This window comes from Acomys russatus, chromosome X (assembly GCF_903995435.1).
Source record: "Acomys russatus chromosome X, mAcoRus1.1, whole genome shotgun sequence".
NCBI lineage: Eukaryota > Metazoa > Chordata > Mammalia > Rodentia > Muridae > Acomys > Acomys russatus.
This window is the reverse complement of record NC_067169.1, coordinates 9,001,298-9,026,750: the sequence shown is the minus strand read 5'-3', so window position 1 is coordinate 9,026,750 and position 25,453 is coordinate 9,001,298. Positions and strand designations below refer to the sequence as shown.

Below are 25,453 nucleotides of genomic sequence, written 5' to 3'. Positions count from 1 at the left end.
AGCTTTCTATCTTCTGATAGTTTCTTCAGTTTCTTTCTTTAGAGACTTGAAGTTCTTGTCATCCAAGTCTTTCACTTGCTTGGATAGAGTTATACCAAGATACTTTATATTATTTGTGGCTATTGTGAAGGCCGTTTTCCTAATTTCTTTCTCAGCATTTTCCTTGGGGCTGGGTTTGTGCATAGACAGTGTTTAAATTTGGTTTTGTCTTGGAATAACTTGTTTTCTCCATCTATGGGGAGTGAAGGTTTTGCTGGGTATAGTAGTCTAGGTTGGCATCTGTGGTCTGTCAGAGGCTGCAAGACATCTACCCAGGCCCTTCTAGCTTTTGGAATCTCTTTTGAAAATTTGGGTGTAATTCTGATAGGTCTTCCTTCATAAGTTACTTGGCCTTTTGCGCTTATAGCTTTTTATATTCTTTCTTTGTTCTGTGGATTTAGTGTTTTGATTCTTCTGTGGTGGGAGAATTTTCTGATCCAATCTAATTGGTGTTCTTTAGGCTTCTTGAATGGTTATGGGCATATCTTTCTTTAGGTTGGGGAAGTTTTTCTTTTATAATTTTGTTGAGACTATTTTCTGAACCTTGGAATTGAGACTCTGTATCTTCTTCTATTCTTATTATTCTTAGGTTTGGTCTTTTCATAGTATCCCAGGTTTTCTGGATGTTTTATGGACCCATCTTTTTCCCCTTTCTATTTTTTGAGGTTTTGCTTTGGGATATTCAAATCTCTTTGATTTGTTGAATATAACTTGAAGATTTCTATGTTTTTATGCATTAATCCATGCTCACCTTTGGTCCTGGTTATTTTGTTTGCTCTGAACTCTATTTTATGTGACATTAATATAACCATTTTTCCTTTCTTTCAATTAATGTTTGCATGATATACTCTTTTCACTCTTTTACTTTCAACCTGTCTATATCACTAAATTTGAAATTAATTTCTTATAAACAACATGGAGTCTGGTTATTTAAAATCTTTTCTGAGGCTAAGGAATATAGCTCAATGGGAGAGCACTACCATGTACTAGGCCCTGAGTTTCATTCCCAGCAATAGGACAAGAGATGCTTTCTGCCAATCTCTTCTACTTTGTGTATTGAAAGTACTTATAATTACTGATATTTTTAGGACCTACATCTGCTGTCTTTCAAACTGGATTTGTTTATTCATATTTTTCTGGTTTCCGCCTTTCTGCTTCTTCTTACTTGAATATTTTTTTCAAAACATCATTTTAATTCCACTGCAGCATTTCTCAGCAGGCCTCTATGTTTGCTTATTTCAGTGGTCCCTTTGGTTAGTACATATGCAACTTATCGCAGCCTACTTGTGTCAAGTATTTGTTGCTTCTAGAGAATTGTACAAAACCTATCTGCGCTGGGGTCTCTTTATCATGTTCCCTTTCTATGATTGTCTTAAATATTTTCTCTGTATGTATTGAAAACAAACTCGTATAATGTAAATTTACCTTAAAATCAAATATAATTTGAGATCCAGGGATGATGGCTTATCAGATAGGAGCATCTGCTGCCCAAGCATAAGGGCCTGAGTGCTTAGCCAGGCATGGTGGCACACGCCTTTAATCCCAGTACTCGGGAGGCAGAGGTAGGCGGATCTCTGTGAGTTCGAGGCCAGCCTGGTCTACAAAGCAAGTCCAGGACAGCCAGGGCTACACAGATAGACCCTGTCTTGAAAAACTAATAATAATAATAATAATATTAATAATAATAATAATAATGATGATGATGATGATGATGATGATGGCCTGAGTGCAGATTCTCAGAGCCCATATAACGAATGGGGCGTGGGTTTATGTATCTGGAACCTAAGTGCTGTAGAGACAGGATAGCTGGGGTTTGCTGTCTGCCAGCATAGCTCCAAATCCAAGAAGCTGTCTCAAAGGAATAGGGTGGAGAGTCATAGAACAGGGCACCCAACATCCTCCTTTGCACTTTTCGCATACATGAACATCCATAGCCCTCCCACATGCGGGTGTATGCAGACACATACACATACCAAACAATTTTTTTAAACATGAAAAAGAGCCTATTTTTGTTTACTTGTATTTTCTTAATCTGCTCTGTCTTTATTTGTGGTATGGGAAGTCGCTTCCTTTATCATCTTCTTTCAGTTAGAGAAATTTCCTTTAGCAGTTCTTGTACTGCAACAAACTACTTTCTGTTGAGAAAGTCATTATTTCAGCATCATTCCTGAAGGATATTATTATGGGATATAGAAATCTGGGTTGACAGTTATTTTTTTCCATCACTAAAGATATGCGCCACTTCCTTCAATCCTCCATGCTTTCAGGCATAAAATCCATTGCATTATCCCATACAGTCATTTCTCTCTAGATGCTTTCAAGAATTTTTCTTAGAATTTTCTTCATTTAATTAATCAATTAACCTAATTAAATTATTGAAACAGAGTCTCACTATTTAGTCCAGGATAGCTTCCAATCATGATTTACTGCTTACACCAATCAAGTGCTGGTATTATAGGTGTATACCACCATGCCTGGCTACTTTACACTTCTGAAATTTGATTGTACTATGTTTTGGGGTAGGTTTCTTTGAGGTTTTCTTGTTTAACATTCTCAGATTTTATTGAATCTGTGGATTTATGTCTTTTGTCAATTTTAGGGAAATTGTTTTATTATCATTATTATCATCATCATAATCATCATTATTGGTTTTTTGAGACAGGGTTTCTCTGTGTAGCTTTGGCTGGCCTGGAACTCACTCTGTAGATGAAGCTGGCCTTGAACTCACAGCGATCCGCCTGCCTCTGCCTAAGTGATAAGATCAAAGGTGTGTGCCATCACCACCTGGGAAATTTCAACCATATTTCTTCAAGTATCTTTCAGCCTCATGTTCTTCCTGAAACTCTTATTGCAGTACACCAATCTTTGCAGCTCTAGTCATCTAGTCATGCTGTTTTGTTTTAAGACAAGGTCTCTATGTGGCCATGTGTGTCTTGGTGCTATGTGGCCATGTGTGTCCTGGTGCTATGTGGCCATGTGTGTCCTGGTGCTCACTATGTAGACCAGGTTGGCTGGAAACTCAGAGATCTGCCTGCCTCTGACTACAAGTATCAGGGTTAAGGCATTTACCACCATGCCTGGCCTTCTGTTCATCTTTTTTTTTTTTTTTCACTCTTTTCTATTTTGTTTGCATCAAGTAATTTGGGGGCCCATGCAGGCCAGAAGAGGGCGTCACTTAACTCTGGTACTTGAATTGCAGGTGTTTTTGAACCACAATTTAGATTGGGAACCAAACTTTGGCCCTCTGAAAGAGCAGCAAGTGCTCTAAACCACAGAGCTAGGATTTGGGGATTCTTTGTTCAGTCAAGATGCTTTGCAGTTCAGCCCATCCAGAGAGGTTTTTATGGTTTGGTTTTATATTTTACAAGTCTGAAACTTCCAGTTGGTTGTCAGGTATGGTTGAACATACCTGTAAACCCAGTACTCAGAAGTCTAAGGCAGGAGGATCACAAGGTCAAGGCTTACTTCCTGAGTCACTTAGTAGAAGACATTGTCCCAAAACTTTGTTTTCTATTTGTTTCTTTAAAACATATATTTCTCTGGTGAAAAATTACAATTTTCTTTCAAGTGTGTTTGGAAGTGCTAGTTGATTATGTACAATGGAGGGAGGGGAGAGGGGGGGAGGAGGAGGAGATAGGGCGGGGAGAAAGCGGAATAGGGCGGGGAGAGGGTGGGGATAAGGCAGGGATAGAGCGGAGAGAGGGCGGGGATAGGCAGGGGAAGAGGCAGGGAGAGGGAGGGGATGGGGTGGGGAGAGGGAGGGGACTGTATGGGGAGAGGGAGGGTGGGAGTAGGGTGGAGAGAAGGCAGGGAGAGGGAGGAGGGAGGGGTGAGGGCAGAGCGAGGGGGGATAGAGAGGGGAGAGAGAGAGGAAGGAGCAAGGGCGTATAATCAACTAGCTAGTTGATTATAATGTGCCGAGGGGATTTTCTTTTCTAGTACAATCCAATGGCTGTTCTATGTGCTTCATGTACCTTGCTGGAAATCTCCTTAAGTTATAGAACTTTTCTTTTATGATTCTGTTAGAAATGTTTCCTGTGCCTTTGGTCCATGTTTCTTCTCTTTACTCTGTTCCTATTATTATTAGATTTTGGTCTTTTCATAGTTTCTCAGACTGTCTGGATGTTTTGTGGCAGAAAGTTTAGATTTAATACTTTCTTTGACTGATATACTCTTTTTTTTTAAATTGTGTCTTCAATGCCTGAGATTCTCTCTTCCACCTCCTGTATTCTGTCGGTGAAGCTTGCCTGTGTGGTTCCCGTTCGGGTACATGAAATTTTTATTTCCAGGTTTCCCACGGTTTGGGTTTTCTCTATTGATTCTAGTTCCACTTTCACATCTTGACCTCCACAGCAGAAGGTGTGCTGCAGAACTGGGGAGGAGGCTGGGGTACTGTACTTGTAAAAACGGAGAGAGAAGATCTGCAGCTTCCCTGCTTCCCTGGCAGGAATAGCCAGCAAGTGCCTGCTGGAGTTGGGGGCTGGGATAAAGCAATGAGTTGATGGGAGGAGGCTATTGGGAGGGATGTGCAATATCCACTGGAGATGGGAGCAGGTTGGGAAGGGAGGCTGCTGCAGGTGTTCTCCTGTAGAGCTAAGGATTAAACTGGGGTTTGGATTTGTACAAGCAGAGGGAGAGGTGAAGATTTGTAGTTAGCCTACCTGTTTTCCTGGCTAGAGTGTAAGAAAGACCTTTTAAACAAGTGTACCAGTTTAGTAGCTGTATAAAGCACAACAGTATTTGCAGAGGGGGCTGTATTATTTTTTTTCTCTTCACTCACTGAACACCTCAACTCACACTTTCACCTTGTCTGTTTTTGCAAACCAGAAATAACAAGTACTGATTTGGTATGTATTTTCAATACTTTGTAATATAACTTGGATAAATAAAACTATAGTTTAAATCACCAGGGTTCAAAAGACTATGGATTTCTATGAGGGTCAAACATCCTTTGTCCTTTCTCTTCCAGGTCACTGGCTATAAACAGGTGAGCTCAGCATGCCACACCAACACTGGAGAGGCTGCACTTGGAGGCAATATATCACACTGCCAGAGACTGGGAATGATTTGGTACCAACTGCTGTGCAAATCTGTTGGTCAGGAACACTACAAGCTGTTAAGTAACGACAGACACATTGGCTGAGATGAAATTCCCAAAAAGGAAGTGACAGTGCAATGTGGATATTTGTGGCCATAAAATAGGAAAAGCTTTATTTCCAAAGCTGAACTTGGCTCTGCTCAAGCCATTTCAACCAGGCATCATCACAACAAAGAAGAGATGTGATCTAGTTCCATTTCACATCAGCAGACATCTGGACAAAACCATCAATGTTAATAGGGGCCAAGTACAGTTATGTCTATCTTGATTAAATTACTTCATATTAAATAAAATATCTGAGTGGTAATGTTTCCAAAAGGACTCATCTTTATCTCCTTCAATTAGCCCTCTTCCTATAGAACCATTTTGTAAACAGTCAGTTTTCTCTGGAAGTAGGAGAGTTGTAATAAATTGAAAGGGTTTTTGTCTTCAAATCGTTCTATCTAGTGGTTTTGTAACTATGTAATTAAATGACTATAGCATCATGCTAATGACAGGATTTATTTTTATTTTTTATTTTTTATATTTTGCTAAGCAGATTTTGATAAGCGGCTCAACTGCATGAATTCAATAAAGATAGTCTATATAAAAAGAATATAAAAACCATGAAGGAAACTGTGTATAGGGTTCAAGAATTTTCTTTTTTAAGTTGTATTTTACATGTTTGGGTGTTTTGTCTGCATGTGTACCTATGTACCATGTGTATACCCGGTCCCCATGGAAACCAGAAAAGGGAGTCAGATCCCTTGGCACTGAAGTTACAGATGGTTGTAAGCTGACATATAGGTGCAGGGAATCAAATGTCAGTCCTCTGGAAGAGAACCCAGTGCTTTTAACTACTGAGCCATCTCTACTCGGCTTGGATTCAATTTCAGCAGTCATCCTGTAAGAAACTGTTAAGTTACAATGTCAAGTTTACACTCTTCAGGCTCACACGTTGCCAACTCCTAGTGATGCAGGGTTCTGCCCTCATAGCCTATGAGACTCTTAAGGGCAGTAGGAAGCCTAGGCTGAAGGCAAGTTTAAACTGTCTTTTTTTTTTAACTATAAAAATCTCAAAAAGATGTTACAATTGGTTTAACAGACCCCAGCATCATCAACCCTGTGAAGTTGAAGCTGGTCTCCAGTTTGTCCTTGCCTACTAAGTGTTGGGTTACAGGTGTGTACCAGTATATCCAGATGACACCCTATTCTTTTTTACCCTAAAGCTTTATGTAGATGTGTGTTTGCCTGTATGAGTTTATGTAAGTACACCACATTCGTGTAGTACTGGCAGAAGCCAGAAAAGGGCATTGAATCCCCTGGAACTGGAGTTACCAGTGGTTATAAGTTGGTCTATTTGGGTCCTGGGAACTGCTTCCTGATCTTCTGCAAGAGCAGTGAGTGCTCTTAACCACTGAGCCATCTCTCTAGACTCCATGATACCGTATTCCAAAGCTGAAAATGTAAAATGACCAAACTCAGGGATTGGCAAGGGTTTTCTCAGTAAAAGGTCAGATAGTAAATAGTTGAGGCTTTACGTGCCATGGAATCCATACCACCATTCCTCCACTCCGTCACTGTAGCATAAAGCAACTCCAGATAGCATGCTAAGCAATTAGTGCAATGGATGCCAATAAAACTTCATTTATAAACACAAGCTGCGGGCTGGATTTGTGGAGGGTCCAAGTATACCTTGCCAACTATGATTCGAATGAATTCCCTGGGGAGAAACAGTTCCAAAAATGAAGTAACTTCTCAGTGAGAAAAAGAAACATGATGGAAATAAGATCACAGTGTGTACACATAGCAGAAGGGGACTCTGGAAACCCAAAATATCATTAGCTCAGCCAGTTCATCTTTTTATTTTGAATTTTGTAAAAAAAGAAAAAAGAAAAAAAGCTTAGAGAAAAACGTTAAATATCATCAGTAAAGGACAGGAAAACACGAGGCTAGCTTTACAATAGCAATCTAAACAGCTATACAAAGAGGAACGGGGTAGAGCACAGAAAGCACTGCAGGGTTCCTACTAGAGATTTCCTTATCGCACATAAAGGTTGCAGATAATTCCAGTTCTTTAATTTTCAGTTGAAACACACTTGGATGCCATTTTCTATAAAAATTCTCCCCCAATACACTGTCAGCTCTCTATCAAAAGTCCCCCCCCAGAAAGTCCCATCACTGCATGTTAAATTCTCCCTAGTCTACTTTAAAATTTGCTTTCCAGATAGTCAATGAATTTCTATGTTCTTCTTATTTAATTATTGTACTGGGAACAATAAAAACATGCCAAAAGAAGGATTAGGAGGATTTAGGTTAAAAGGAAAAGAAACCCTAGGGGGGAAACGGTCCTACTGTGAAGTTACACTGTGAATAAGTGCTCTTACCACTAATTTATCCATTCATAGATTGAGTACCCATGACACTGAAAAGCATCCTTCTGTTCCTCCAAGGCCTGCTAGTCATCACTGTCAGCCACCACATGCCCATGCAGTTAACTATCCACGAATATCAGGATGGCCACTTTCTGAAAGTGCTTTCCACAACAAGCCTTCAGTGCTTCATGCTCCTTGCTGCTTCTCTTTTGGTTTCAGTTTCTTCAGCATATACAGGCCCAGACACATTGCCACCAGCCAAGAGTTGAAGTTAGACTGGGACATGTAAAGATTCTCTTGTGTCCTTCTAATGATGCTGCGAGAAGAAGATGCCCTGTGCTGCATCCTCCCATATCCACTTGAGGCCTTCTCAAAAGGCAGCACAGCAGACAGACCCTCCTTGTAATGGCCCCCTCCCCAAGGTTTGAGTGACCAAAACATGGCTGCCCATCTGTTCCAAATGGGCCATAGTTATAGTATAGCCTGCTTAGGAAAATAAAATGAACATAAGAGAGTTTGGTTTTGCTCGTTATAATTTGCCAACACATGGTGATAAGAGGTGTATCTGCTATTTTGACAAATGTCTATGAAAACTGGAAGTGGGGAAAAGTTTGTTTTCACGTCCTGTTTTGAAAGACTCTTCAAAGAATGGTTTCATGGTTTGACATTAGCACATCAGCACATCAGCACAAGTATCATTCCTACGATACTTCTCTGGATTGTTCAAACTAGATTTAAAAAAGGGGAGGGGGTCATTCTAGGTATCAAAGCAGTAAAGGCGGCATCCAGCTGTGTTGTTTCTAAAATAAACTCGTGGCCATTAGATTTTTTCAACTTACTGAATCAGAACACAGAGGCTGCGGCTAGAAAGCCAGAGCCTCACTTAAAACAACAGAGCCCTAACTCAGCACACAGGAGAGGGCCTGCTCCAATTTAGTAGAGTCAACATCAAAAGGCAGCTGTGACACTGTAAGAGCCTACAAGTGTCCCTCTATACCTATCAGCTCAGCAAGCTGCCACCCCAACAGTTGTCCCCGCAAATGAGATTTTTAGATAGATGGTGCTCTTGGCTCCTTTGAGTTCTAAGAGAACTCATGCTGGGAACAAGGCAGCCTACAAGATGCTCTGCACCTCTGGTGGGTTGCTCAGTTGTCTTCTGATCTCAGAGGTGTTTCTGCACCTGAGAAGCAATGGTTTACATTAAATGTCTCACATGATTACATTCATTTCCACTGGAGACAGGGCAAGGAAGAGGCTGCAAAGGGGCAATGTAAAGCAGACCTTTGCCCTGGATGGAATTATTCACATTTAGCTGAGATAACTTCTTTTGTTCCTCCAAAGAGATCTTATTTGTATATGGAACCACAAGGCATTTGGTGCTCCTTGCTGTTTGCTTGATGAGGCATTTGATACCACAATGTGATTTGTTTAGCTCCAGGCACCATGGTCACTCTTGGAAGCTACCCAGGATGATGGGAGTTCTTATGCCCTTACTATGGTGTTACTTAAAAGAAACACTCAACCTTTAAGTGCCAGCACTCTTTCCCTAGGAAAGCTTATGTTTTCCAGGTAGTTCTTGCAAAAGCATTATGAAAAAGAATGAGTGGTTTTTTAATGTTCTCTCTGTCAGACCACCTCCAACACACATTGCTGGTGGCAGTAAATGGGGCGACCCTTACTCTGTGGAATAAGTCATGGGACTAACAAAACAAAGTCTGACCACAAAAAAAGAGACTAGCAATTTAAAGTCCATATTAAAATGAAATGATAGCTTCCCAGAATACTTTGTGTTTGACTACTCAGCAGCTCAAAGACAAAACCTCCCTTTCACACCTACAAGTTGGAATGAAGAAGACAAGTTTGAAATTCCTCTATGCAAATACTCAAGTCACCCTCCTCTCTCCTTCAAGTCTCTTTATTTTCATATGAAAGACAACCTCAAATTCTGCAAAATGAGCACAAAAGTTTTACAGTGGCGTCCTCTGCATTAGTAAATTCATTTGGGTATTTTTTTTTGTCACTAACAATTACAAAATAAACACTTAGCTTAGTAGATCATTCCTTTAACTAAGCTTCCAAATAGGGTTTCTTGGAAGCTTTATCAAAAACGCTCTTAACTCTTCTACACAGGAGGAATCCTGGAAGTTCCTAAGCAAATCACACACACCAGCCCCACCCTGAGGCTCCAGAATCCAAGTCTCCAGGGTACAGCACCCTTCTACTGTCATTCTTATTTTAGTGCTTGGGGATAGAATTCAGGGCCTTGGGCAGGCTAGGAAGTGCTCTATAGCTAAACCAATTCTTCAAGCTTAAATGTTTTAAACTGGCCAACTAAAGGAATATGCAGTCCGAATTCAGAATGTCTGACGTAGAATATTCCGAATTCAGAATGTCTGACGTAGAATATTCCAGTCTATAGAACTGTCATCTCCCTCAACGTAGAATGCACAGGCTTGAAAGATGACATGGAGCACTTTCGCAGACAATCCTGACTATTACTTCAGCAATTCCAGTCTGGGTTCCAGGCAGTTGGCTTTGAAGTAGGCAGTTTCTGGGCTTTACAGCACTCTACTTCTCTTCATGAACTCTGGGCACAACACTTCAATGTGGAACCATTTGTACATGGAGTTCATTTTTGCAGGACTCCTGGGAAGTCAGGGGGGTGTATCAAGCAACAACTAGGACCTTGATTCAAAAATAACTCACTTTCATTCACTGAACAAAGACTTAAATAATCATAACCCTAGTTGGGTTTCTTTTTGTCTTGGTAAATACCAATTTACTCATATTTTACTATGTCAGAATAATGAAGATTATAAGACCCTTTACGAGAAACACAACAGGATTATGCTAAGACTAAGAACGTTAAATAGGCAATGTCACCACTGATGTACTAATGCTTGTGGGGCCCTATTTTGTTTGCAATGAGGAGGAAAACACCACATCTTATAAAAGCATCTTTTACAAACTGGGTCACCAAAACTGCTAGCACTGTAAGATATGAGAAGAGACCCTTTCCAAGATTTCTCTCAGCACTTCACCTACTTTAAGAGTGGATAAAGTAGGATAACTCATCCAGAAAGAATTTAAAGTACAATGCTACCTTTCAAACCATGTTCATATTAAGCTGGTGCAGTAGCCTCTCCACCAAGAAAATGGCCTCTCTCTGCATGGCACTCAGCATTAAGACACATGAATTCCTAAACTTACAGAAGACAATTTTATCTTTCATGACTTTGCTTCTAATAGCCACTAATATTGCATGCATGCATCAGTTCAATGGCTGAAGTTCTGTCTAGGCCTTAAGACGTCTACGGAGCACAGCTGGCCTCATCAGGTAGAGCAGGAGTCCACAGTGCCGGAGGAGCAGGCAGCTCCAGTAGGTACTTCTTCCTTTGGTGCCTGTGCTGCCTATAGTGCTCCAGAAGGTGGTACTACCTCTGTAGCTCTGGGACCTTGATGAAGATGTGTGTATGAGAGCAACGTTTCTAAGAGTTTCATTGCTGTAATGGGCTCCTCATTTACTCTGACAGTGGAGACTCAATGAATGGGACAGTTCCAGGTCTGATGGCAGAGAGCAAAAATATAACTAATACCCCTAGGAAATAAAGATGTCTCAATCAGGTTTATTCTCAGTGGCAACTGTCTCTCTTACTTAGTATTCCCAGAAGAGAATATTAACCAAAATATTCCATATCAGGATCAATAGTTGACTACATTTAGTTTTTATTCATTACATGAAGAATCCAAAGGGAAAAAGATGAAAGAATAAAGTACAGTTTCTGTTTTAAACTCTCTGGGTGAGCTACTTGGCCTTCACAGGAGAAACCTGGTAGCTTAAGAACTGTGAACACACAGAATCGGAAGCAGGAAGTGTTATGGAACCTCTGTAGACCTGCTGAGCAAGTCAGGGAGCAGCTAGGATCCTCCAGGAAGCACGTGCTAGACTTCAGGAGAGAGGGGCCCATGATGCAAGAACAAGAGTCTTCTGAAGAAGGAGAAAGACGAGGTGCAGTATTTACGAACTCACATTGCATGCTAAGCTACTCAGTCCAACTACGCAGAGGACAAGAGCATCCACGTATTTTGACCAGGAAGAATGAGAACCAGTCACAGCCATTATGGCTTCTCAGAGGAGAGCTGACGGAAACATAGGCCCCCACAGAATGGGCAACGGAAGTAAGGAAGAAAGAGGAAGCTCTTCATCTGCATGATTAGGAGGATCATCAGGAACAAATTCTAATGGAGAACACTGAATTTCTTGCCCCGCCCCCAAAAAAATGAAACAGAGAAATAGCAGATGACACAGGAACAGTTACCTGACAGAGGAGACCACACTGGAGAGATGACCACAGTGAGCATGTGGGGCCTTTTCCATAAAACCTTAGGAGAACAGCTTAAAAGAACACAAGGAAATGGTGGAGAATGTTGAAGTCACATAGAAACCTTGATAACCAATTTACACAAGGTACTCTGAGAAGATCTGAATGTTGAAGAGGTAATCTTACGACAAGACTATGAACATTGAAGAAACTCAAGAAGCTGGAGTGACAGATTCATCTGGTGGGAGTGCAAACTACTTTGGAAATCAATTTGGTGGTTCCTCAGAAAATTGGGACTATCTCTACCTCAAGACCCAGCTAGACCACTCCTGGGCATATACCCAAAAGATGCTCCACCTTACCACAAGGACACTTGCTCAACTACGTTCATAGCAGCTTTGTTCATGATAGCCAGAATCTGGAGACAACCTCGATGTCCTTCAACTAAAGAATGGATAAAGAAACTGTGGTACATTTACACAATGGAATACTACTCAGCTATTAAAAACAAGGACATCATAAAGTTTGCAGGCAAATAGATGGAGCTAGAAAAATATTATCCTGAGTGAGGTAACCCAGACCCAGAAATACACGCATGGTATGTACTCACTTATAAGTAGATATTAGCTATATAGTACAGGATAACCATGCTACAATCCACAGACCCAGAGAAGATAAATAACAAGGAGGACCCAAGGGAGGATGCTTGAATCTCCCTCAGAAGAGAAAATAGAATAGATATTAGAAGTAGATGAAACAGGAAGGACTGGGAGAGAGAATTAAGGGGGCATCTATGGGACCAGGAAGGCTCCTGAGTCTATGGGGGTGACCCTAGATAAGATTCCTAGCAGTGGGAGATATGGAGCCTAAAGTGGCCACCTCCTATAGCCAGGCAGGACTTCTAATGGAGGGAGAGGGACACCAACCCACCCACAAAACATGTGGGTATAAAAGACGAAATGACCAACCAAATGGCTGGCCCAACTTGAGACCCACCCCATGGGAAAGAGCCAACCCGTTAACACTATTATTGATACTCTGCTGTGCTTGCAGACAGGAGCCTAGCATAGCTGTCTTCTGAGAGGCTTCATCCAGCAGCTGATGGAGACAGATGCTGAGACCCACAGCCAAAGAACAGGCTGAGCTCAGGGAGTCTTGTGGAAGAGTGGGGGGGGGGGAGAATTGAGGGATTTGGAGGGGTCAAGGACACCACAAGAATACCTACCAAGTAAACCAACCTTGGCCCATGGGGGCTCATAGAAACTGAATCACCAACCAAAGAAACATGCATGGGCTGGACCTAGGCCGCCCCCTACATATGTGTAGCAGATGTGCAGGTTGGTCTTCATGTGGGTCCCCTAACAATGGGAGTTAAGGGCTATCTCTGACTCTGTTGTCTGACTTTGCATCCCTGTCCCCTAGCTGGGCTGCCTTGTCAGGCCTCAGGGGGAGAGGGTGCACTTAGTCCCGGTGCGACTTGCTGTGCCAGGCTAAGGGAGGCACATCAAACTCCACAGCTTGGGCTGCTTATTATGCTCACTATTACCAGCAGATGCACCAACTACACCCCAAACTAAGGGAAAAGGGAACAGTGGCCAACAAAGGCAGATGCAAGATTATTCAAAGGCTCGAGAGGAACATTACAAGAAGCAAGCTCACGTGTTCCTGCTCCTGCTGGAGACTCACTAGGTGGTCAGCCAGATTACATATAGTGCAGCCTCGGCTGACAACTAGAGACTGCAAGCAGCATACAAGCTCCCAGGGAATGCTGTAGCATATTCCAGCACCTCAGGGCTCCTGTAGTCTGACTCTCCAAACTTTTTCAAACATTCATACTTTGGAAATATATGTGTACACATTTATTTATTTTTTTAAAGAAATAAACAATCCAAACAGCAGCATTTGCAGCAGCTGCCCACTACTGTGCATGATGCTTGTTCTACTACTTCTCACAGGCACGAAAAGAACTTTTAGACAAAGCTTTATGGAAGCCGGTTTTCATCTGGGATTGGAGGAAAAGGCGTTCCATGAAGAAAAAGCAAGTTGGTTAAAGCAACACTTTTTAAAATAGGACTGCTGTTGACCTCTAGAATTGAGAAGCTTGGGAGGCTTTGTAGTACCTTCTAGAGAAGCTCTGATTTGGACACCCTTGGGGCAGTTAACTAGGCACAGCCAAGGGAAGCATCCTGGCATATCTAGAAGTTCTCCAGGTGGCACGATGGATCTGACTAAGCCTCCTCCTGTTTCAGCTTCTGCTTTAGACTTTATCCAGACATGAGCCTACGTATCTGAACATAGCACATATATCAAACGCAATTCCCAAAGAAGGTAAACGAAGTCAGGATGGAAGAAAAGATTCAAACCTCAGACGTAGGGCATGGCACGGAGCACAGGAAGGGGGTTACAGTGGATGCTCTTTCTTGACCTACGCCACCTCACACGCAAGGAGATGACCGCCTTTGAGGCCTCAAGTTATCAAATTTCACAAAGCAAGGTGTGGCCCAGAATGGCAGTCATCTAATAGTTTTTAAAAGTCAGATTATGGTGTGTTGTTGTTTGGTTGTTTGTTTTCTTCTTTTTCTTTTCTTTTTTTTGGGGGGGGAGGGGACTTTCCTGTCTACTCTGGAAGAGCAGAAATGATAAGTCATTTGAAAAGCAGCTTTGGATATGTATTTTTAGCAACAAAAGTTCAGATTGAAATAAAAGCACCAGAATGATTTCCATCTTCTAGGTGTTGAAAATAGTAGTAATGGGAAAGTAATTATTATAAGTATTGAAGTTTATCCTAAAGATAGTTGGCATTGGAAACTCAGCCTTTACTCGAACATATACATTTTTATGATTTATAACAAAGCATGTCCTATATTGTATTTAGTGTGACTTTGGAATTACCTCTTTTGGATATTTTAAAGTAAAACTTATGTTAAAATAAAAATAAAGACGTCTATCTTTTCTTTTCAGTTTTTTCTTTTGTATTAAAATCTATTTCCTCTAAGCATAGGCAATGGCCTCTTCTGTTTCTTGCAGCCTTCTGTTCCCTGGATAATAGCAATATCCATATTATCTCAAACCCTGTAGTAGATATACCTCAGTCCTTATCAGTTACCTTCCCGGCAGTGGGCTCACATGGTACCCTCAAAAGTCAAGTGAGTGTGGCAGTGGTATGCATCAGCAGCAGGTTTCTCAGTACCACCTGTCCTCAGTTTAATTTTAACAAAAGAACAGAACATGATTTGCCTTTGGTTTGAAACATTCCAGTAACTCTTTTATAGAGATTTCCAGAGAAGGAACTAGATTTCTTTTCCTCATATTGAAATGTTCTTAGGACACACACACACACACACACACACACACACACACACACACACACACACACACACACACATACATATACACTTTTTGCAATGCTGGGGATGGAACCCAGAGTCTTGTGTGCTGTAGGCAAGCCCTCTAGCACTCTTCTACTGAGCTAATGCCCCAGCCTATGGACAGGCTTCCTAGTCTTCAGTCTAGGAGTAACACAAGTAGAACAGGCAACACTGTGCCAGGAGGATGCAGTTGTGTAAGTCTTCAGAGGCTCCCCTGTCTGGTGGACCACCGGCAGCTGGCACCACTGGGGTTCCAATTCAGTTTCCTTTCTTCTCTGTCTTTTGTCTAACTTGGAATCCCAAATGGATGTTCTTGAGCTGGCTAGACTGGCACTACAGCAGAGAGAGATGAAGCCCCTTATCTGCCCCACCATGTGCAGATGCTGCAGGCGGATGAAGTGAGAGACCATTAAAGCATGCTATTATTTTGTTTAACTCTGAAATAGCGTACTACTATGTGAAAAAGTGGGAATAGGTCTGCATTTGTCTTAATTTAGAGACACTTTAGCTTCACGATCTGAGTCTTGGGTTAAGTTTTGAGGGGGGTAAGATAGTTTCAGGTCCCAGTGAAACAGAAGCATTAGTTTAACCCAGTCAATGCCACACCTTAAAACACACTCATGAGAGCCTCCCCGATCCTTCAGGATTTAAGAAGGAAGTCATGCATTTTCCTGCAGTGGAAACACAAGGGGGGTTCCCCGGTTGGAAACCTTCTGGTCTCCTGTTCCCAGGTCTCGCTCAAGCACTTCCTCAGAACTGCTCTTTGTTCTCCGGCCACCCTCGAGACTTGTGGAAGCTGTGTAGGAGCTTGACGAACCATTCGCAGTCACAGTGCTATCTCCGTAGGTCAAGGTGAGGTCACCTTCTGTCAAGATGAAATCAGAGTCATCTTCTCTCAGTGGCTCTTGGTTCTGAAAGGTACAGTCAACAAAAGAGGAACCTGAGATTTTTTTCCAGGGCTGGGGCTAACCTAACCCCAATAACCCCAAATTCTTATATCAGAAAACCAAGGATCTGGGTGGCTGCAGAAATGATGTTCAGTTCCTAGCACCCAAATTAGGAAATTCACAGTTAACTGGCTGTGAATTTTGAATCTCCAGTTCTAGGGGATCCAAAACCCTCTTCTTGCTTCTGTGGGTACCTGCACACATTTGCTGCATACACACACACACACACACACACACACACACACACACACACACTCAGGCACACAAATATACATATACATAAAAAATATTTTAAGAACACTAAGGATTTTATAAAACTTCCCTGCCAATGCCCTTGGTATAGTTACTAGATAGAAAGGATAGAGTTCTTTTTAATTAAGACAATGCTTCCTGAGCTGGGACTTCGAATACTAGACACAGATTAGACTTCAGATGCATGATAGCTCAGGGGTTAGCGTCTAAAAGAAGCAGATAGACTGGCTGCATTCTCAGCTTCCCCACCCATAAAGAAATAATGTTCTCAGGAAGGTCATGAGTATAGGCTTCAAATAGGCTCTGGTTCTTTCCTATCTGAGCAGATCTTCGGGGTAGGCCTGCTGTCTGCTTATGTATGGCAAGCCTTTCCCTTAGTCTACAGGGGTGGGAAGCCATAGAGAGGATTTCTTCCCTTGTTTTCCTAGTACTGTCTAGCTGGATGTCTGGATGTCTACTCTCTTCAGCTGGATGGAGTGAATGATTGATGGAGACTGTGTACCTTATCGAGCCTCTATTAAATACATGCTGGAGACCTCACATAAGTTCTCCTACCCATTATGACTTTCACATGTACTCTGGTGCCTCATATTTGACCATGTCCCCTGAATGGGGAGAACTGGTGGCACTCAAAGGAAGGATAACAGGCTACCAAGAAGAGACTTGATACCCTATGAGCATATAAAGGGAGAGGAGGTCCCCCTCAGTCACAGTCACAGGGGAGGGGAGTAAGGGGAAAGTGGGAGGGAGGGAGGAATGAGAGGATACAAGGGATGGGATAACCATTGAGATGTAACAAGAATAAATTAAAAAAATAAATTAAAAAAAAAACAAATAAGTTCTCCTACACAGGAAGGGCATGACCACCAAACCTATGCTTGAAAACTCATGGAATGTGCTTAAAATTGTCCAGCTGACAGGAAGTAGAGTTAGAAGTTGTGTTGCCTCCAGCCTGGTTTGATCTACATGAAAGATGGAGGGGTAGGGGGTGGGGAGTGGGGTGGGGTGGGGAGGGGTGGGGAATCAGTGAGTAAGAAAAAAAGGACCAGAATGGCATTTCACACCAGGCAATGGTGGTAATAAAATAGATAAGACTAATAAACAAGGCAAGCTTAATCAGGTCATGACTATTTGAAGTTACCAGATGGTGGTGAGGAGAGTAACAGGAGACAGTATGAGGTCAAATAGACTTTGGCATTCTTGAGTGGGTCTCACAAGCATGGCAAAGGAAACCATGCCCTTACTCTTGTCTATGATGATGTCTATCCAATACTGTGAAGGGCTTTCTCAAATGGCAAATACAGTGTCAGGACACCTTAGATGTCTGTTCTATCATTCCCCATCAGCCCGTCCAAACTCATCTGAAGTCCTGTATCCTCTAGACACCAGGGCCTCCTCTATCCATCACCCTTCAGTCATGCTTCACAAAGCTATGGGTACACCTACTCTACCCCATTTGCATGTGGACTCCCCATCTCAATGATAAATCACCCAAGGGCAATGTCTCTTCCTCTTCTCTCTGCCTTCCTAAGTGGTGCTTACTTAGCACAGGCTGAGCCTCTGGAGTACAAAAATTCCAAGTCTAAATTGATCCGCAGTCCAAACTTTTTAAATACTATCTCCACCTTTTTTATAGTTGATATTACTTTACAAAATAACAGGTTTTATTTTATGAAATTATTATAGATATGTAATTCACTTTAGGCTATATGTACAGGGTATATCTGAGACCTAAATGAGTTAAGGTTAGAGTGGAAATAATGGGGGATGAATGCCTCAGAGCTCTCCCAGTAAATTTCACCAATTAAACATATATATAGGTTGATGAGTAGGAACCACACAACAGCAGTCAAGTGGCCATGAAACCTACCCAGTAACTTTGGACTTCTCAATTTGTAATGCGGGGGGGGGGGGGGGGGGGGCAGGGGAACCTTTGCTTTCACTCAATAGGAGGCCTTGCTAAATCTGGAGGTAGCTGAGATGCTGGGCAGAAGAACAGCAACAGCATCAAGGGTGGCACCTCCTTTGGTAGTTCAAGATTGGATGAGTATGTGGAACCCAGAGTCCAAGCATTATTCCTAGAGCAAACCTTGAGTTGTCTCTTCAAATAGTGAAAGACATACTTGATTTACATTACTGTAAGAACCTTACTGTATTTACACTGTCATCAGACTAATCCACATATCCCTAATCTCTGGGCAAGAGGACAATTAGCATGCATAATATTAGAGAAGGGTGTTGTTGTTGTTGTTTTTAACATGGCTGAAGCTTTGGGTTTAAACGCCCCATCACAGCATTTTTTTAATCTTATTTTCCCCAGTGCTGAGGATGGAACTCAGACTTTCATAAATACCAGGCAGGCATTCTTCCACTGAACTACATCCCCAAAGGTCTATTTTTCTTATACCTCGAAGTAGTCTACTCCAGGGTCACAGGAGAAGTTCTACTGTATAGAGCAGGGGACACTGGGAGCCTCAGGCATCTTTAAGACAAGGAAATGTGAATGTTGTTCTCTTTACAGTAGGTGAAAACGTGAGGAAGACTGAGGCAGAATTACATTCTAACATGGCCAACTGACTCTCCCAAAGAGACAGTCCAGTTGCTTTGCAGGTGCAAAGTTCTGTCACCCGTATGCATGCACGTGCGCCAAAAATATATATGTGAGTGTGTGCATATGTGCACGTACCTGCACGTAGAGACCATAGGTCACTTTGAATATCTTCTTTCCATTGCTCTCTACCTTATCTGCTGAACCTGGAGCTCATTTATTGATTAGGTTATCATGCCAGTGAGTTCCAGGCTTGTTATTTGAGTGCTGAGGATGCAAACTCAGTTCTTCACGCTTGTATGGTAGGCACTGATGGCCTCTCTGCCACATTTTCAATGGCCATCTTCCTCCAGGGGGATTTGGATGAGACAGAGCACAAACTGCATGGCAGCACTGTGTCTCAGATGTATGGTGACTTGGTAGCTGTAACCTTTGTTCTCAGAGGAAGAGTATGGCATGGAAAACTGCTGCTTTCATCTTGGGTCCTTATGTACAGTTGCTCTTATCTACTATCCCAACTAGGCTAGCTATGGTCACCTTTCCTGGCCTTTTTACTCTGTTTAAACTTCTTGAGGGCTCTTCACCCTCAGACCCTGGGTTGGCCTTCTGCTTTCTTGTCATCGGTCAAATCAACTGCAGATTAGATTGACTAATTATGTGGAGGCCCATCTTCGAGAGTCTGTTTTGTCTACTACCAATCACGGGTCCATGGACAGCTGGCATTATTTCTGAGACTGTACTCTCCTCGACTATATTGCTGCAGCATTTGCTCTTTCACAGTGTGCTGAGAATGAAACAAACCTTTGGCTGTGCTGAGCACAAATGTGAGAAGCTCTTTCCCCTCAGGGTAAAGACTTTTATCATCTTGGAATGGTAAGAGAGAGATGGAGGAGGAGGAAGCTCTGGCTTCCTTTCTTCTACTTAGAGGGAGACAGCTGCTTGCACATTCCACCCATCCGCCCTGCAACCCATATTGGGAACTGAGGCTCAGCCCTAAATCTGAGACATCCACAACTTGGGCATTCTTTTCCTAAGTGTGATCATGTCACTTGTAGCACTAGAAAGTGGTAAAAGAGGACCTAACCACACCAACATAAATAAACTACTTGCAAAAGAATCCTTACCTTGGTGCGCTGCTTTGTGGTTTGTGATGTATCTTAATGAGCTTTATGTAATGCTCAGGCCAGCTAGCACTAGTAGGACCATCGTACAGATTAAGAAAATAAGAAACAGGTCTAGGGTACTTCAGTAGCCTGTGAGGACTTGAATTATAATCTAGTCACTTGGATTTCCAGCTGCTCATACTGGGAAGCCTTTTAGCCCCATTAAAAGGTTTCCCTTTTACTATACTAAACAGATGCATGCACGCGCGCACATACACACACACACACAGCACACACACACAGCACAGCACACATACACACAGCGCACACACACACACATACACACAGCACACACACACATACATACACACAGCACAGCACACACACACATACACACAACACACATACACACACACACACACACACACACACACACACACACACACACACACACACACACACACACACACACGCAATTCATTTTATCTGGAGTTCCTAAGGAAGGAACTGCCCACTGAACAGGAACACAGCACCTACAGCTGTACTTACATCATAGACTTGGGGACTGGTCAGACACCGAGCCAGCAAGCCACACCAGGCTGGGAGAGTGGTGGTTAGCGGGGGACCACTATGAGTGAGAATGGGCTTCAGGTAACTTTAAAGGGGGAATTAAGGAAAAATTGCTGCAATGAAAACAATACACACAACAATGCATTTTTAAAACACAAAGATTAACAAATTGTGTGACAGTCTACCCACAAAGCCTCCCATTCCCGTTCTCTCAGTACCACAAAGGAAAGCCTTACAACCATAGAACAGTGGATGAAGATATACCTCAGTTGTGTCACATGTGTAACTCTCAGGGTAGTGAATTCTTTTTTGTTTGTTTGTTTATTTGTTTCTTTGTTTGTTTGTTTCAAGACATGGCTTCTCTGTGTAGCCCCAGCTCTCCTGGACTCACTTTGTAGACCAGGCTGGCCTCCAACTCACAGAGATCTGCCTGCCTCTGCCTCCTGAGTGCTGAGATTATAGGCGTGCGCCACGGAGCCTGGCTAGGGTAGTGACTTCTAATAGTTAAAGGAATGTTAAATCAATTCAATCAATTCAGTCAAGCACAACAACACACAGCTGGAATCCCAGCACTCAGGAGGCTGGGGCAAGAGGATAATGAGTTTAAAGCCAATCTGTTTTTTTTTTTTTAAGATTTATTTATTATTATGTATACAGTGCTCTGCCTGCATGTACACCTGCAGGCCAGAGGAGGGCATCAGATCACATTATAGATGGTTGTGAGCCACCATGTGGTTGCTGGGAATTGAACTCATGACCTCTGGAAGAGCAGTCAGTGCTCTTAACCTCTGAGCCATCTCTAAAGCTAATCTGGGCAACACTATGAGCAAGTCTCAAATAATATAATCCCCAAACAAATAATCCAAGCCAAGGAAGCAACCAAGCAAACAAAAAGAACACTGAGCCAGGCAATGGTGGTGCACACCTTTAATCCTAGCACCTGGAAGGCAGAGGCAGGAGGACCTCTGTGAATTCAAGGTCAGAATTCACGGGCAAGTTCTACGACATTAAGGGCTATTAAATAGAGAAACCCTGTCTCAAAAAACAAAACAACAAAAAAGAACACTGGATTCATTAGAATACAATCCTTACTAATTTGGTTCCTCTGAGGAGGAGGCACTGAGGTATGCTTCTAGTTGTGAACTATTTAACTCTTTTAAATAATAGAATAATTCACTGTTAAAAAGTGGACTCTTTGTTAAAAGATGGAAGCAAGGGCTCTCCTGGAGCTCTTCGTAGACCTAGCAAGCTGCTGTGTGATTACTGGCTTTAAGAGCAGGCTTGGGAGGTGGATGTGGGCCCCCACAGGGCAGTCATTTCTCTTCTGTCTTACACTTGGAAGGTGGCAAGAGCTTCAGTCTCTACCGTGTCAAGGATCAAGCCAGAGCTGCCTTACTGTTCCCAGCCTCAGGCACTAAAAAGACAAGCCCTTTTTGACTCAAGCTGATAAGGCCTAGGACAATTTCCATTAAAAAATATGTATGTGAGGCCGGGGGAGGTGGCACATGCCTTTAATCCCAGCACTCGGGAGGCAAAGGCAGGCGATCGCTGTGAGTTCGAGGCCAGCTTGGTCTACAAAGCGAGTCTAGGACAGCCAAGACTACACAGAGAAACCCTGTCTTGAAAAACCAAAACCAAAAAAATAAAAAATAAATTAAAAAAAAATGTATGTGGATATGTATACAGTTTCTTAAAATGTATTTATATTTTAAGTTATCATATAAGGTGGTATGTTTCACTGTGGCATTTTAATGCATGTTTGCCATTTTACTTTGTTCTTATTTGTCCCTCTCCCCCATTCTTCCGAGCCTCCTCTTGCTGGCTCCCTACCTCCCACAAACAATTCTTGCTCTGCTTTCATGTCACATGTATTTGATTATTCTCTCTTTATTTAAAACGTTCCCATTCATTTGGAAAAAACACTTTAATTAAAATTTCATTATAAAAAAACTTGCAAATAGCCAGGCGGTAGTGGCATATGCTTTTAACTCCAGCACTCCAGAGGCAGAGGCAGGTGGATCACTGTGAGCTTGAGGCCAGCCTGGTCTACAAAGCGAGTCTAGGACAGTCAAGGATACACAGAAAAACCCTGTCTCAAAAAAAAAAAAAACTTGCCGGGCGTGGTGGCGCATGCCTTTAATCCTAGCACTCAGGAGGCAGAGGCAGGCGGATCGCTGTGAGTTCGAGGCCAGCCTGGTCTACAAAGTGAGTCCAGGATGGCCAAGGCTACACAGAGAAATCCTGTCTCAAAAAACCAAAAAAAAAAAAAAAAATAAAAAAAAAAATAAAAACTTGAAAATAAAAACTATTACATACCAAAATAAACCAGATCCAATGCCTATGCATCAGAATGAACTTCTGTACAGTTATCAAAACTTGAGACAGATCTTACATAGTCCAGGCTGGCCTTGAACTCCTGATTCTCTTGCTGTAGGCATACATCACCACACCCAGCCGTAAAATTTATTTTTTTTAAGTTTTTTTAAAGATTTATTTTATTTATTTATTTATTTATTTATTTATTTATACAGTGCTCTGACTGCATATACACCTTCAAGCCAGAAGAGGACATCAGATAACATTACAGGTGGTTGTGAGGCACCATGTGGTTGCTGGGAATTGAACTCAGGACCCCTGGAAGAGCAGGCGGCGCTCTTAACCACTGAGCCATCTCTCCAGCCCGTAAAATTTATTTTTAACTTCCAAAATTTTTCTCTTTTCTTCTTGAACTGTTTTTTTTTTTAACTTGCCCTTATTTTACGACTGGGAAATATCTCTCATTACTTTCTAAAAGTTCTATCAGAAACTGTTTTGGGTGTTTCTTTTTTTGTTTTGTTTTGTTTTTTTCTCTTTTTTTTTTTCCTTCTAACACAGGGTCTCACACCCTGAAGACCAGGCTGGTCTGTAACTCATTATGTAGGCTGTGCTGGCCTGTAACTCATGGCAATCCCTCTGCCTCGGCCACCCAAGTGCTGAAATTATGGGTTTACATAATCATTAGGCCTAGCTAGAAGCCTTTTAACGGCAAACAGCTGCACTTGTTTAATTCTTTCAGCCTCCCTCCTCCCTCATGTGCTTATTATTCAGTCTCTTAGTTCATCAGGCAGGATGGGGACTCCCATTACAATATTAAAAAACAAAAACAGGGAAGGTAACTGGACAGAACCAGCTTTGGTATCTGCTTCTCTCCTACCACCCCTCCTTGTCAAGGTTTCTACTTTCTCCAGCTATCTAAGGACTAAGGGGAAAGCTAACCACTACTAGTTTAATCTGTTGACAAGAAAGAAGGTGCTACAGATGCTCCCAACACCAGTCTTGAGGAATCAGCTAAACAAACTGGCTAAGACTAGCGTTTGTCCTCGATTGTCTGCTGTAATTCCTTCTACCTTTCTTTGCCTTCTCAAGCAACAAAAAATACCTCTTGTGAGATTTCTATGAAGCATGGTAAAAAGGAGCGAGAGTATGGAGCCACTGAGCCCTTCATCTTAAACTAGAAGTCTGTCTGTCCCATTTTAAGGATTGTGGAAAGGAGGCTCTGGAGAGCTGTGGGAGTAATTTTGCCCAACTCAATGCTTTTTTAAAAAATGTAGTCTCATGTTGCTTAGGTTGGCCTCTGTGGTGGTTTGAATATGAATGACCCCATAAGCTCATATACTTGAATATTTGGTCCCCAGCTGACAAAAATGTTTGGGAAGGATTAGGAAGTATGGCCTTCTTGAAGAGGTATGTCACTGGTGATGGGCTTTGAGGTTTAAAAATCCGATTCCATGGGGCTGGAGAGATGGCTCAGTGGTTAAGAGCGCTGCCTGCTCTTCCAGAGGTCCTGAGTTCAATACCCAGCAGCCACATGGTGTCTCACAACCATCTGTAATGTGATCCGATGCCCTCTTCTGGCCTATAGGTGTACCTGTAGGCAGAGCACTGTATACATAATAATGAACAAATAAATCTTTAATAAAAAAAATCCAATTCCATTACCAGTTAGCTCCTTCTCCCTCTCCCCTCTCCCCTGCCCCTCTCTCTGCTTCAAGCTTGTGGATCAAATGTAAGCTCACAGCTACTGCTCCAGCATCATACCTGCCCGCCCGCCTGCTGCTATGCTCCCACCACAATGGCCATGGGCTCTAACTAACCCTCTGAAACTCCCAATAAACTCTTCCTTCTAATAAATTGCCTTGGTCATGGTGTCTTATCACAGCAATAGAAAAGTAACTAAGACAGTCTCCAACTCACTATAAAATCCAGAAAGCTGCTATGGTCCTGAATTCGTGTTCCTTCTGCTTAAGTGTCATGGTTACAGATGGGAACTACCATATCATGCCTGCCCAATTTTTTTTCTCATAATAGCAAAGCTCGTTTTTCTGGATTTGTGATGAGGAGGAGGTAGGATGAATCATGGGTAACTTCCACAATCTAATTCTTTAGACTGTGCCTACTTTAGTTTCCGTTCCCTGAATTAAGAAGTGGAAAACCCAAATTCTGTACATTTAGATTCAGTTGGGACTTCAGAGCTCAAAATGATCACTTTACCATTTGTTCTTCCGCAGATGCTCTTCAATGCTCTCTATCCTGTCCAAGCCCAAGGAACAACATGCTTTCTGGATTACCATTTAAACAAAGCTCACGGGATTTAAAAGAAATCCTGGAAGTTCTGTTTCTGTCAGTAGCAAATATGGCAACTTGTACTTGGCCTTTCTCTTAGGAACAACTAGAAAACCTAGACAACAGAAAATCAAACAAGGCAAAAGCCCTCTGCTCAATGGCTTCAGAAGATGAAGGCAGGTGAAGCCTGAGAAGAAAACACCAAATATGTGAGCCGGACATGGGGGTAAGCCCATTTCCCCACAAGCCA

General features: G+C 42.2%; 1 protein-coding gene across 1 annotated transcript in view; it reads right to left on the bottom strand.

Annotated features, from left to right (window-relative positions):
* Positions 1-15,800: 15,800 nt before the first annotated feature.
* Slc9a7 (solute carrier family 9 member A7) overlaps positions 15,801-25,453 on the bottom strand; it is a 151,176-nt gene continuing 141,523 nt past the window's right edge. Inside the window, exons 15-16 of the mRNA XM_051142420.1 lie at positions 20,581-20,686; positions 15,801-16,092 (exon numbers count right to left, since the gene is read on the bottom strand). Of these exons, the coding sequence (XP_050998377.1) occupies positions 15,841-16,092; positions 20,581-20,686 (358 nt within the window). The 3' untranslated portion in view covers positions 15,801-15,840. The remainder of the gene's footprint in view (positions 16,093-20,580; positions 20,687-25,453) is intronic.